We start from the raw sequence: 14,018 nt of genomic DNA on the forward strand, positions 1-14,018 counted from the left end.
TATATATATATATATATATTTCTCCGTGAGAGAGCAGCCTGTAGGAACTGAATAAACATATTTGTAGATTTTGTTTAGTAATATACATACTGAAATATGCAATCTTAAGTAGACAGCTTGATGAATTTTTACAAAGTCATTTGATGTTCATCGCTAGCTGCCACGTCCAGAAACTGACGTTAGTAGTACACCTCCCCCAACCCCCCCACCCCCGAGTTTGGAGTTTGACTGGGCCCTTGGAACCTATTAGGTGAAGAGAACAGACTTCCACACATACATTTTGGCACGTTCCCACACCCACCACACAATAAATAAATAAAAGAACAGAAAGAGAAGAGTCAAAGGGTAAGGAGATTAGCTTAACATGGTCACAAAACTAAGGGCTACATGTGCAGAGACCAAGGGAGGCTAAAGGGACACGGAGGGGCGGAGTCCATCCCAGTGGGGGCGGAGCCTTTGGTCAGCTCCTTAGAGCAAGGGGCGTGGTCACGCAACCACGTTTCGAGCTGGGGGCGGGGCTCCTGGCCAGCCAGTTAGCGCGAGGAGGCGTGGTCACAAGGAGGCTGTTGAGGACAGGCTAGAGCTACCATTGGCCTTGAGGCCTGGATCAGCGGGGAATAGAAACCCACAGAAGGTTCTGGAGAACCAGGGGCGAATCAGGTACAGAAACCAACGAGTCCTCCTTACAGGAGGAGGTGTCCGGACGCTTCCGGGCCCTGAGACTCAGTCGGGGCCGGGGCTTCGTGACGCACTCGGCGTCGGGGCGGGACCGGCTCTAGCCAAGATGGAGGCGAACGTGTTCCGGTTCCGAGATGCCCGCTCTGCTCCGGATCCGGTACTGGAAGCCGGGCCAGTGGCCTTCGGCTCGCAGCCGGTGCCTCTGGTGCTGGACAACGGATCGTTCCAGGCTCGGGCCGGGTGGGCGTGCCCCGGGCCGGACCCGGGTCCCGAGCCGCGCCTGCAGTTCCGCGCCGTGTGCGCGCGCGGCCGTGGCGGGGCGCGCGGCGGGCTAGGACCGCAGGTGGGCAACGCGCTGGGAAGCCTCGAGCCTCTGCGCTGGATGCTGCGCTCTCCCTTCGACCGCAATGTGCCTGTCAACCTGGAACTGCAGGAACTGCTGCTGGACTACAGCTTCCAGCACCTCGGCGTCTCCTCGCAGGTGAGGACCGGCTGGGCGGGGCGCATTCGGTTTCAGCCGTTAGCCAGGCAGTCAAGTACTGAACACAAGTGTGTTGGTCTTGTGCTAGGAGCTAAGGGTACACCACGATGTCTTTATCTTCCAGAGGATGGGCTGTCAGGGACACAGGGACCAGTTTGCAGTAATCCAAGTGAGATGAGTTTTACAAGCACCAGTTCAAACCTGTAGTACTTTGAGGATAAAACCAACATGGTTTATCTGTTAAGAGTTTGGCCAAAGCTTGATTTAATAAACTTGAAATGAGCCAGGCGTGGTTTCATGGCCCTTTAATCCCAGCACACTAGAAGGCAGAAGCAGGCAGATATCTGTGAGCTTAAGGCCAGTCTAGTCTACAGAGTGAGTTCCAGGAGAGCCAAGGTTGTTACAGAGAAACCTTATCTTTAAGAAAATCAAAACAGAGGGGTTGGGGATTTAGCTCAGTGGTAGAGCACTTGCCTAGCAAGCGCAAAGCCCTGGGTTCGGTCCCCAGTTCTGAAAAAAAAAAAAAGAAAGAAAATCAAAACAGACAGACATACAAAAAGCTTAAATTGGCCATGTGTTACTGCTTTCCAAAATAACCTCCAGTAGAGGAGAAGCATATTCTTTAAAATAGCTTGCGATCACCTTTTAAAAGATGTATTATTTCCAAGTTTTATGTGCTAGCATGTTTGTGTACAGGAGTGCAGGTGCCTCAGGCCTAAGATCTGCGTCTGGAGTCAGAGATTAGGTGTTAGAAAGACTTGGGTTCTTTGTCCTTGTGTCTGGTCCTGAGTGTGTCCCCCTCCACCCCCTCACGTTTTTAAGTAAACTCAGCCCGGATTTGGGGTTAGTTTTGCATTTTGTGTGTGCTTCCATTTGTCTTGTTGTGTTTGTCTTTCAAAGTAGGGCTGCGTTGACCATCCCATAGTTCTGACAGAGGCCGTGTGTAACCCACTCTACTCCCGCCAAATGATGTCGGAGCTCCTCTTCGAATGCTACAGGATCCCGAAGGTTGCCTATGGGATAGACAGCCTCTTCAGTTTCTACCACAACATGCCCAAAAACGCCCTTTCCAGTGGCCTTGTCATCTCCTCTGGCTACCAGTGCACGCACATTTTACCAGTCCTGGAAGGAAGGTGAGTTGTGCCTGTGGCATTGTGTTCGAGAAGCATCGTTAGGACTTACTGGAGACATGAACTGTAAAAGGTTCCTGTTGGAGGTGTCTGGTGAGTGCTAACTGGTGGATGGAGCTGGGCAGAGCTCAGACTTCCCTCAGCATATGCCTTCAAAGTTATTTTATCTGTCCTTTGGAACCTTCTGGAGGGACTTCAAGTTGGTCTCATATCTAGTTAACAATTATAATGTTTTATAATTCTGATTTATGGGGGAATAGTTAACATGGTACCTGCCTATAGTAGACGTTCAATAAACATGGTTTGAGTAAGTTACTTGATTATATTTATTTCTCTTTTAAAAAAAATCTTTATTTGTGTCTGTCTATCTGAACTTGAGAGTACTTGTCTGTCTGTCTGTCTGGACTTGAGAGTGCTTGACGGGAATCTGGAAGTCAGAGGACAGTATGAGGGTATTGGTTCTCTGTTTCCACAATTCGGGCATCAGGGATTGAACTCAAAGTCTTTATCCTTGACAGCAAATGCCCTTACTGTGGACCATTTCCCTTTCTCTTAATTGAATACATTTAATTTAGACCATCTTGGTATTCTGGAGTTCATTTTTAATTAAGAATTTTTGCGGGCTGGAGAGATGGCTCAGCAGTTAAGAGCACCTGACTGCTCTTCCAGAGGTCATGAGTTCAATTCCCAGCAACCACATGGTGGCTCACAACCATCTGTAAAGAGATCTGATGCCCTCTTCTGGTGTATCTGAAGACAGCTACAATGTACTTATATATAATAAATAAATCTTAAAAAAAAAAAGAATTTTTGCAAAAAAAGGAAAAGAAAGAAAAAAGCTTGCATTGCAAGCTCTTAATTCATATTCTCCATACCTTCATTTTCAGTTATATTGCCTAACACATTCTAGGCCATTATGGAACTGTTCAGTAAAAGGAAGAGAGGCAGAGATAGTTTTTGTCTGTTCCTGTCTCAGAGTTTAGTTTTATTTTCTTGTGTGATGACGCTAGCATCGTACCCCTAAAGGTTCCCTGCATTGCCTGAAGGGCTGTGTGCCTCAGGCAGGGAGCCATGGCTCTGGAGCTGGACGCTTGGATTTGCAGCCTTGCCAAGGTGAGGCTCTAGCCCTTCACCTGGCCAGCATGGATGTGCTTGTTTGTCTAATTGGGGAGAGAAGCAGGTCACAGGAAGCTTGTGAAATCAGACTCTTAGGTCCCAGAGCAGATAGCCCCTGGGACTGGCGTGCTTGACCATTTTACCTATTATTTCTAGGCCGCCCAATCCCAGGAGCCCCCAGAAGTATACACTTGTCACGTGACAGTGAGACATCCTGTTGAACTGTCTTCTGTTTTGTTTTGTTTCTTTTAATTTGAAGCATGGTCTCTATATAGCCCTGGTACTCACTCTGAAGACCAGGCTGGCCTCTGCTGTGTCTGCTTCCCAAGTGCCGGGATTAAAGGCATGTGCCACTACTGGCCTGAACTTATTTACTTTGGTAGAAGTTAAAGGGCCACATGTTGGGGTTCGCAGTAGGAAATCTGGCCTTGGATAAGACGTTGCACCAATGGAATTGTTCTGATGTAGGGTTTTCACTGTCTTCACCTTCCACTAGTCCCTTTATCTGAATTAAATTCTCTTGCTTTCCTCTTTTATGCTGCACAGAATATCAGTGTTGTTTTTTCTACTTTGGGGTAGGCTTGATGCCAAAAACTGCAAACGTATCAATCTCGGAGGAAGTCAGGCCGCTGGCTACCTGCAGCGGCTCCTCCAGCTGAAGTATCCGGGCCACCTGGCCGCCATCACGCTCAGCCGCATGGAGGAGATCCTGCAGGAACACAGCTACATTGCCGAGGACTACGCAGCAGGTGATGCAGGGGGCATGGCAGGCGATGGGGAGGAACTTGCTGCAGTTTTCCAGCTCTGTTGACGTTGGGGGGTTCTTCACACTGTTCACACCAGTGTGACTCTGGCTTGATCAGCATCCACCTCCCCTTTTCGTATTCACTTGATGAGATTATTAAGTGAACTAATTGTCATAAAGTGGTTCCTGCCACACAAGATAACTTTTATAATTTTGCCTGCACGGAAAACAATGTTTCAGGACAGCCAGAGCTACACAGAGCTCTTGGAGACCAATTGAAATTGCTTTATCACGTCCTTAGGGTGATGTCAGAGTACCTCTCAGTCTTCAACATGTCGTGAGCTTTTATTTTCTGAGTCAGAGTCTCCTTATATAGCCAAGGATGGCCACTGTCTCTCAGTGTGGCCTCAGATCCTCCATCTTCTTGCCTTAGCCTCTCAGTATTTCAAACTTCTGGTTTGTTTGTTTGTTTGGTTTGGTTTCGGTTGAAACAGGTTTGTGTATCTCTGTTTGTCATAGAACTCTGTAGACCAGGCTAGCCTCAAACTCACAAAGATTCACCTGCCTCTGCCTCCCAAGTGCTGGGATTAAAGTCATGCACCACCGCCGCCCAGGGTAGAGGTAGGAGCATCAGATATGCAGGGTTATCTTTGTGTCACAGTGAGTTCAAGGCCTGCATAGACTGTATGAGACCCTGTTTCAAAGAAACAGACCTGGCCGGTGGAAAGGTGGCTCAGAGAACCTAGGTTCAGTTTCCAGTTCCAGGGGATCTGCTGCTTTCTCCTGGTTCAGTGGGCGTCGGGCATGTATACAGTGCCCTTCAATAGGCAAAACACAAATATAAGTAATATTTAAAAAGACAAAGAAAAATTCACACAGAGGCACACATAAAGCCTAACAAAAACAAAAAAGCAAAAAACAAAACCTAATCCTAATTGTGGTAAAAACCATAGGACATAAAATTTACTATCTGCCTTTTTTTTCTTTTTCCTCTCCCTCTCACTTCCTCCCTTCCCCTCCCCCTCCCCCTCCCCCTCATTTTTCAGACAGTCTCCCTGTGTAGGCTCAGCCTAACATCAGATGTCTGGCTCTCCTGCCTCAGCTTCCCAATTAAAGGTTCATCTTAACCATATTCAGGGAATTGAGTGGTGTTTACAAGTTGTGTGTTCAGAATACTTCAGTTAAGCACCTGTGGTACAAAGAAGTTGGAGAGATAGACATGGAAAGAAAATTTGTGGGTGTGGGCTCCCTTTTCTTGATATACTTTGGTATTAGCTGTTTGCTTTTGTTTATATAATCCTAGCTCACAAACCGTAATCCCAGATCCAGAGAGCTGGTGCCCTCTTGTGGCTCCCATGAGCATTACATGCATGTGGTGCCTGTACAAATGCTGGCAAAACACTCCTGCCCAGAGCAAACCAACCAGCACTTGATTCTGTGAGTTTCCCTTTTTAGTGCTGCTGCTGTGTCTTCATCCCTTCGTTACTGAGTTTATATTTTCTAATTTCTTCGGGTCTGCTTCTTTAAGTGATTGTTTACAAATACGTTGTGAAACGCCCTTCTGTGATTTATCTTTCGTTCAATTCCATTATAGTGAAAGACCTTTGTTTGAGATCTGCTAAATTTGTTGATTGCATGGCCCGGCATGTCGTCACCTTTTCAGAAGTTCCTCACACATTTGAAGAGCATGCACTGCTCTCATGACTCTGGAGTTCAGGTGTCCTTTGATGTGTGGTGGTGATGGTGGCTAACACTTGGTCACCTGCCTTCTATTAGTTCTGCTGATAACTGGAAGGAGTGTGTTGCTGTCACTAGGAGTGGCAGTGGGCATTCCCATTTCTCCTCTGTCAGTGAGGACAAGACATTGTCAAGGCAAGCACTCCTGTTTTTGAGCTGTGTTCCCAGCCCAGATCTGTCAGCATGTGTGTCAGTGTCCGGCTTTGTCTGGGTAGTTATGTTATTTAACATGGTTATAGCTTCCTGTCAGCTGACCTTTGGTCATTACATAGTGCTCCTTTTTCTTTCTTTTTTTTTTTTTTTTCTTTTTAAGACACACCTTTAATCACAGCACTAGGTAGGCAGAGAAGGTGGATCTCTGAGTTTGAGACCAGTCTTGTCTATTAGTAAATGCCAGGCTAGCCAGGAATTTAGCTAGACAGATCCCATAATGAGATCTGTCTCAAAACAACATAAGCAACAAGCCACCCAGTTTCCTTTTGAGTATGGTTTATATTGGCATATTTTTCTATCTATCTATCTATCTATCTATCTATCTATCTATCTATCTATCTATCTATCTGTTTAGCAACAGGGTCTCATATAGCTCAGGCTAGCCTCAAAATTCCCTTGACTATATGAGGACAACCTTGAACTCTCAATCCTCCTGCCTCCACTTCTCAAGTGCTAAGATTAGGGACAGGCGGCACCGTTCCCTGCCTGCATGTCCTTACCTCTGATGTACTTTGTCAGTGCCGTCTGGATGTGCTGCGGTTGTCTTTGCTACTCTTTCATTCCGTCCGAGACGGCAGCCGGCCTTGTGCCCTCAGCAGCAGCCTGTGTGTGCTGGGACCATTTGCAGTTAGTTTTTCTTTTCTTTTTTTCTTTTTTTTTTTTTTTTTTTAGATTTATTTATTTATTTTATGTATATGAGTCCACTGTCTCTATCTTCAGACACACCAGAAGAGGGCATCAGATCCCATTACAGATGGTTGTGAGCCACCATGTGGTTGCTGGGATTTGAACTCAGGACCTCTGGAAGAGCAGTCAGTGCTCTTAACCATTGAGTCATCTCTCTAGCCCCCATTTGCAGTTAGTTGAATTTGAGTTTTGCGTTACTATTTTATTTTTGTCTTTTTCTCTGCTTTTTAGGTTATTGGATTTCTATTTTATTTTATTATTTTATTTTATTTTTGAGGCAGGTTCTTACTGTGCTCTGGCTGGTCCAAAGCTCATTATATAGTCCAAGATTGCCTTGAGCTGAAAGGTCCTTGAACCAATACCTGGAGTTAAAGGTGAGCATCACCATGCTCAGCTATACTTCTTTCTCTACACCCCTGTGTGCTTGCTTTTCTTAGTTGTTTACTAGAAGATGGAGCAATGCATAGCTTTTCCTCATCTGTGTAGATTCAATTCTGATCAGGGTAGCAATGTTAGCACTAGACTTCTTTGTGCTGCTTTGTCAAAGTGTGACATATTAAACGCATGAACTCTGGGAGCCAGTCAGACAGTGGTGTTATTATTTTTAGTTCAAGTTATCAAACAAGTTTTAATGGTCTCCTGAGGCAATTAGCCCTGTGTATTTAACAGCATTTCCTTCACTCTGGCTGTTCCAGCTTTCTTGTGTAATTTCTGTCTGGAGACCCTCGAAGCCGGTCTGTGTATGCCTGGGTTTGTTCATAGTCATGGCTGGCATCGACTTTCCACTTCACTGCACACAGGACTTTTACTCTCTAACTCCCCCAAACTGTTTCTTTGAAGAATTGCAGAAGTGGCGATGTCCTGATTATTATGAGAACAATGTCCACAAGATGCAGCTCCCGTTCTCCAGCAAGCTCCTGGGCAGCACACTGACGGCCGAGGAGAAGCAGGAGCGGCGGCAGCAGCAGCTGCGACGGCTGCAAGAGCTCAACGCCCGGCGGCGGGAGGAGAAGCTGCAGCTAGATCAGGAGCGGCTGGAGCGGCTGTTGTATGTGCAGGCAAGTGATGTCAGTGGCGCTGGCCCCTGGCCTTGTTCTGCAAGGTGCTTCTAGGATGTTCTCTTCCTGTCTGGTTCCCTTGGCCGTAATGTGCATTGACTGTCAAGTCCCCTTTGGAATTAGGGAGTCCAGAGCCCAGAGTCATGGAGATTGACATGCACATCAGCAGCTGTCTATAGAGAACTGCGGACTCAAGCTCTTTATTGATTTGTTTTCGTGTTTTTACTTTCCTATGTAAGTGCAGCTTGCACAGATCTTAGGGTGGGCCTCTTAGTGAGTGTCACAAAGTGACATGTATAATGTCCCTGCTGTCAGATTGAGGAGCAATGTTGCCATCATCTCCTCTCAGTGACTCCTTCCCACTCAAGATGGTGGCATCTTTGATGTCTGTCACCATAGATTAGTTTTGCCTAATTAGTCAGTGCTAGCAAGCCCAGTTGGAGGAGGAGGGCAGGTATGAGTCTGTGGTGGGAGCTAGAGGGGTAATAATGCTGGGGGCTGGCTAGGGCCCCCCTGTACTTCTGCTGGCTTTCTAGCTACCTCCCCCTTATTGATGGCCAATGCACTGCCCGTCTTTGAGAGTGGCTTGTGACTACTCTGTTTTAGGAGCTCCTAGAGGATGGCCAGATGGACCAGTTTCACAAAGCTCTGATAGAGCTGAACATGGACTCCCCAGAAGAACTGCAGTCCTACATACAAAAGCTCACCTTGGCAGTGGAGCAGGCCAAACAGAAAATCCTGCAGGCGGAAGCCAACTTGGAGGTGGATGTGGTGGACAGCAAGCCAGAGGTGACTGGGCTTGGAGAGGGAAACCCCTTGGGAGACTATATGACATAAAGTACCTCTAAGGAGGCTTTATGACAATACCTTTATTCACCAAGCCATCTGTCCAGCCTTCCTCTTTTTGAGGTGGGGTTTCATACAAGGCCTATGCTGGCCTTGAACCCAGAATGGGGCCATGATCACCTTGAACTTCTGATCCTCCTGCTTCTACCTCCCCAGTGCTGGGATTTTAAGTATGTGCGGCCACCATGTCTAGCTAATGAGGTGCTGGGAGTCAAACCTGGGCTACCATTCCATTGTGGTCCCTGAAATGTTGAGTTGTTTATTTTGTTTATTCTCATGTAAGTCTCATGAGACTTAGCACTGGTAGTATTCTTTCTCCTCTCCCCCCCCCCCCCAAGCTCTCTAGAGCTCTCTTCCCTTCATTTTTTTGAGACAGTATCTCAAACTTAAACTAGAACTTTTTTTCCTATTTATTTATTTATTTATTAATTATGTATACAATGTTCTGTCTGCATGTATATCTGCAGGCCAGAAGAGAGCATCAGATCTCATTACAGATGGTAGTTGTGAGCCATCATGTAGTTGCTGGGAATTGAGCTCAAGACCTCTGAGCCATCTCTCCAGCTCTTTTCCCTTTTCTTGAGACAGGGTCTCACTCTGCAGCTCTGGCTGGCTTCAAACTTCCGCCTGCCTGTGCCTCCCTAGTGTGGGATTAAAGGTATGTGCCACCACACCTGGCCTTTTTGTTTTTAAGGTGTGTGTGTGTGTGCGAGCGTGTATGTGTGCGCGTGTGTATACACACGCACAAACATGAAGGTCAGAGGACAACTTTTTTTTTTTTTTTTTTTTTGGTTCTTTTTTTCGGAGCTGGGGACCGAACCCAGGGCCTTGCGCTTCCTAGGCAAGCGCTCTACCACTGAGCTAAATCCCCAACCCCTAGAGGACAACTTTTGACAGTTAATTCTTTTTTCCCCCATGTAGGGAGTTGAACTCAGGCTGTCAGTTTAGTGGCAATCTTCTTACCGTCTGAGCCATCTTGCTGGTCCACCGTTAGTCTTTTATTAACTCATGTTGTCCCCACCCCCTCCCATGTGAATTGTTTTGAGAGTATTTAGTTTCTGCACAGTTGTTTGAAAACCCCATCTGTTTTCAGGATCGGATCAGACCTGAGGTTTGCTGGTTATCAGATCCACTGGTGTTTGCTTATCTGTTCTGTGCTGTCCTCAGACCCCTGACTTGGAACCGCTGGAGCCCTCCCTTGAAGATGTGGAGAACATCAATGATTTTGAACCCTTGTTCTCAGAGGAAACGCCAGAAGTGGAGAAGCCGCAGGTCACCACCACAGTCCAGGTTTGACCACTGTTACCAAGACCACTGGTACATTAGAAGCCGTTTGCATGAGTGACTGGCCCAGTCCACTTCTCTGGGAGCATTGGAAGGCCCAGTTGTGCTCTCAGCGTCAGTCAGAGGCCTTTCCCCTGGTGGGTGGTTGAGGGGCGGGCACCACCCATAATGTGAGCACCGACAGCAGAGTTACTGTCTCCAGTGACTGAGGTCTCCAGACCTGCACACAGGCTCTCGATTTTTCTTTACATTATTGCCATTGTCGTCATCCTTATTGGGGTCATGGTGGTAGCAGCAAGATAAACTGACTGAACCTGAGCCCTTGGTGGGAGGGGGTGCTAAGCCAGGGTGAGCAGAGACAAGGTCTGTCCTTTTGGGCCACTTGACTGCTGCACTTCAGAGTCCCCTCTTGCAACTTGGGGGCTCAGGCATGACACAGGGATTTGTCACTCTGAGCTTGAGCAGAGGTAGAAGGCAGAGTCTTGAAGGGAGGAGAGTTTAAGAGAGATGGTTCCAACTGAATAGGGAAGCTGGGCTAGAGGAGGAGGTGTGGTTTGAGAAAACTGACAGCAAGCGAATGGTCATCATAGTCTAAAAACATCTCTTAAACCTTGGGTTTGAAGCCCGTGTTTAACTTGGCAGCGTATCATCAGCTGTTTGTTGGGACAGAAAGGATTCGTGCTCCAGAGATTATTTTCCAGCCGTCCCTCATAGGAGAAGAGCAGGCGGGGATTGCAGAGACCCTCCATTACGTCCTGGACAGGTAAGCCGGTGACACCCCCTCATCCTCTCCAGAGCCTCCTCCTGAGTTCTATATGGGACAGGTTACCTGGAAGCTCTCCCCATCGCTGGCATATGCAGGTAGTCTGCCCTCTGACTGACACAGGCCTGAGGGCAGAACAGTTGCAAGCTCTGTTCCTTCACTTGTGAGCTCTGCCAACCTTGAGTCCAAGCAGTAGGACATGTGACCTGGCTTTCATGTGAAACTTGCCATTGCTAAAAACCAGTGATCATTTTATTTGTGTATTCATTGAGATGTGTTCTCCCCTTCCTCAATGACCTTGACGCTTCCAGAGTAGTAGGGATCAGAAATGTAGACTACCATCCCCATAAGCCTAGTGATTTTTATTCACTCTTATTTTTAATTATGGGGGAAGTCTGCACACATGACCTGCAGTATGGAGTTGTGAATGAAAAATAAAAATACTGGTTTAGTTTCTTTTAATCTGTTGTGGAGACACTGACGAGTTGGCTGTTGTACCAAGAGTTGCCTTTCCAGGTCTTTCTTCAGTGTGTCAGTAGCCAAGTTGGTGCATCCTTTCTCTCTTAGGTACCCAAAGGCTGTTCAGGATACCCTGGTCCAGAATGTTTTCCTCACTGGGGGGAACGTGATGTACCCAGGCATGAAGGCCCGAGTGGAGAAGGAGCTGCTGGAGATGAGGCCCTTCCAGTCCTCCTTCCAGGTACTGACTGCTCTCCCCACCCACTGTTTGTGATTGTCGTCCCAGGCACTGACTGCTTCATTAGTGGCGACTGCCAAGGTAAAGGTATAGAGACTGGATTCTGCCCTCCCTCATCCACTGCAGAGGTTCGTTTCTGGCCCTGCCTTTCAGCCACATTCATCTTATGCAGGATGGGAATCCTACTTGTTTATTGCTCTGCTCTTCTGTTAATTGACAGTATTGAGCATCTTCTGAAGTCCTGAGTGTGCTCAGCAGAGGGGATTCTCACTCCTGCAGGGGGAGCATGTAAGTCTTCCCGTGGAGAAGCGCGTGGTCTCGACTGATTACTTAACCTCTGGTCAGGGTCTTATTTTTCTGGAGTAACCAGGAAGATGCTTTGATGGCTCCTGTCTGCATAGCTGTTACTTTAGGTCTCGTGGGACCTTGAAGGAGCCTGAGCCACCAGTCATGTGACTAATTTACATTTTAGCATGGTAGTTTACGGTCAGCCTGAGCTAATGAGTGAATTCAAGTCAGCCTAAGTTACATAGATTCATTCTTAAAAAGTTAAAAGAGAAGAGAGGATAATATTTTTCACTAGATTAGGACTAATGGACAGGCTTGAAGTGGAGGAAAATGCCTTGTCTCTGGATGTGGCTAGTGCTCAGGGAAAAGGTAAGAGGCCATTAGGAACTTGGGGTTAGCCCTGGGAGAGCAGGGAACACTAAGGATCCAGCCCGAACAGCAGCCCTTGAAGGCGCCTGGGAGCTGGAGGACATCGGTGGAGGTGAGGACAGAGGCAGCTGGAGCAGGAGGGCAGCAGTATTGACACCAAGGAATGGCATTTCAGAGAGTGAGCCTGTGTGTGACTGAACCTGTCAGGGTGGCTGAGGAGGAAGCTGTTGGGTAACGGCTCTTGGAAGGGTCAAGCTTTCCAGCTTGGCAATCCCAGAAGCCACCTGTGATGGCTGTGAGAGCCCTGGTTGTAAGAGTGCTGCTTCTCCTGCCCATCCCACCCTCCCATCGGCTCCCTGCTTCAGTCTGGTGGGATGGCAATGAGTTTCATGGCAGCAGTCGCTCGTGTCCAGTTATTTACACTTTAAAACACTGACTTTCTAGGTCTGAGGTGGGGCTCAGTGGAAGCATCTGTCTGGATACCTGAGGCTCGGAGCTCAGTCTCTAGTGTGATACAAGCAAGACAGGTCACATTGTTTTTCTTTTGCTGGGTTTTGCTTAGTTATTTTTTGTTATTTTTGTGGTGCTGGTAGAAGAGCCTGGAGCCACTTACATGCCATGCAGGCACTCTACCGGGTCAGCCATGTCCCAGACAATTTACATGAGCTAAACTGAAGATAGGAAACAAATTGTAGGGTCTGGAGAGCTGGCTCCGTGGTTAAGAGCACTTTGCTCTTGCAGAGGACCTGGGTTTGAGTCCCAGCACTTGCATGGCAGCTCACAACTGTCTGTAGGTCAGGTTCTTGGAGATCCACTGCCTCTTCTGACCTCCATGGACACTAGACATGTAAATGCTACACAGACACCATGCAAGCACATGCACACACACAAGCCTGTGCAACTTTGCTCTTTCTGAGAGGCTGTGCATGCTGGCCTAGCTTTAAAGGGTACACAGGCTGCTCTCACAATGGGGGCATCACTGGGTCTTTCAGTATGCTTCTGAGGAGGTACAGATGGTTGTGGCTGAGGCTGCAGAACCTTTCCAGCTGGGCCTGGAGCCCTGGTATGAGATACTTTTTTAGCGTGCATCTGCTACTTGTTCCAGGTTCAGCTTGCCTCGAACCCTGTGCTGGATGCGTGGTATGGTGCCCGTGACTGGGCCTTGGATCACCTAGAAGACAGTGGAGCCTGGGTCACCAGAAAGGACTATGAAGAAAAGGGGGGCGAGTACCTCAAGGAGCATTGTGCTTCCAACACGTACGTCCCCATCCGGCTGCCTAAGCAGGCCTCACGAGCCTCAGAGACCCAGACTTCCGGGAGAGGCTCAGGGGCCAGTGGGAGTGGAGCTGGTGATCAAGCCTAGCAGAGAGGACTCCAAGATGTCCTAGTGCTTCATCCTTGCCATATAGGCAGTATTTGGGACAAGGACAGTGCTCCGGGTTGCACTAGTGCAGCCTTGTTTGCCTAGTGACTGGATTTCTCCTGGGAGCCCAGCAGAGGACAGCAGGTGATCTACCTCAGTGAAGGACACAGTGGCCTCTGCCACCGAGAACCACAGACAAGCTGTGGTACTGCTCTCCTCAGCAGTGAGAGAAACGGGTGGAGACAAGAATCGGGCAGTGTTTCTCTTTACACTGAAAACCTTTGTTCTTGGTGGTTTTTCTGGTTTTGTTGTTTTTGTTTTTAAAGCTCTAAAGTTATCCATGTAGTGTTTGTTCTTCTGTGTGTGTCACCGTCCTGTGACTGCCCAGAGTGTGCTCCAAGCTGATGTTGAAGTTGTGGAAATGACCATCCACTGAGTCCCTGGAGTAGGAAGACCCACCCCACCCCACCCCCACCCCCAACCCATCTCCGCCTGGTGCCTGACCTGAGTGGAAGGTGGCGCTTGTGCCCAGCCTTTTAACTGTTGCTTTGCTGGGAACACTC

At 47.9% G+C, this 14,018-nt stretch overlaps 1 protein-coding gene across 7 annotated transcripts; it reads left to right on the plus strand.

Annotated features, from left to right (window-relative positions):
• The first annotated feature begins 545 nt into the window (after window positions 1-545).
• Actr5 (actin related protein 5) lies at window positions 546-13,796 on the plus strand. 7 transcript variants are annotated; one of them, NM_001395604.1, is made up of 9 exons: window positions 546-1,159; window positions 2,063-2,292; window positions 3,985-4,154; window positions 7,628-7,845; window positions 8,452-8,634; window positions 9,859-9,981; window positions 10,599-10,738; window positions 11,306-11,438; window positions 13,198-13,796. In NM_001395604.1, exons 1-9 carry the CDS (start codon window positions 785-787, stop codon window positions 13,453-13,455), a joined length of 1,830 nt encoding a protein of 609 aa, NP_001382533.1. In that variant the 5' UTR covers window positions 546-784; the 3' UTR covers window positions 13,456-13,796. The 7 variants fall into 7 exon arrangements, 5 of the variants coding, with proteins under 5 accessions (NP_001382533.1, XP_087509565.1, XP_087509568.1 ...); XR_015683212.1 differs by having other exon boundaries at window positions 555-1,159; window positions 2,060-2,292; window positions 10,618-10,738; window positions 13,198-13,792; XR_015683211.1 differs by having other exon boundaries at window positions 555-1,159; window positions 10,618-10,738; window positions 13,198-13,792.
• The last annotated feature ends 222 nt before the right edge of the window (window positions 13,797-14,018 follow it).

This window comes from Rattus norvegicus, chromosome 3, assembly GCF_021556685.1.
Source record: "Rattus norvegicus strain SHRSP/BbbUtx chromosome 3, alternate assembly SHRSP_T2T, whole genome shotgun sequence".
NCBI lineage: Eukaryota > Metazoa > Chordata > Mammalia > Rodentia > Muridae > Rattus > Rattus norvegicus.

What these genes read in the sequence shown, in the direction of transcription:
- Actr5 (NM_001395604.1), top strand. Translation starts at nt 785, where the DNA reads ATGGAGGCGAACGTGTTCCGGTTCCGAGATGCCCGCTCTGCTCCGGAT. An exon ending in TTACCAGTCCTGGAAGGAAG is followed by an intron (nt 2,293 to 3,984) that starts GTGAGTTGTGCC and finishes ACTTTGGGGTAG; the next exon opens with GCTTGATGCCAAAAACTGCA. An exon ending in CTCCATTACGTCCTGGACAG is followed by an intron (nt 10,739 to 11,305) that starts GTAAGCCGGTGA and finishes TTTCTCTCTTAG; the next exon opens with GTACCCAAAGGCTGTTCAGG.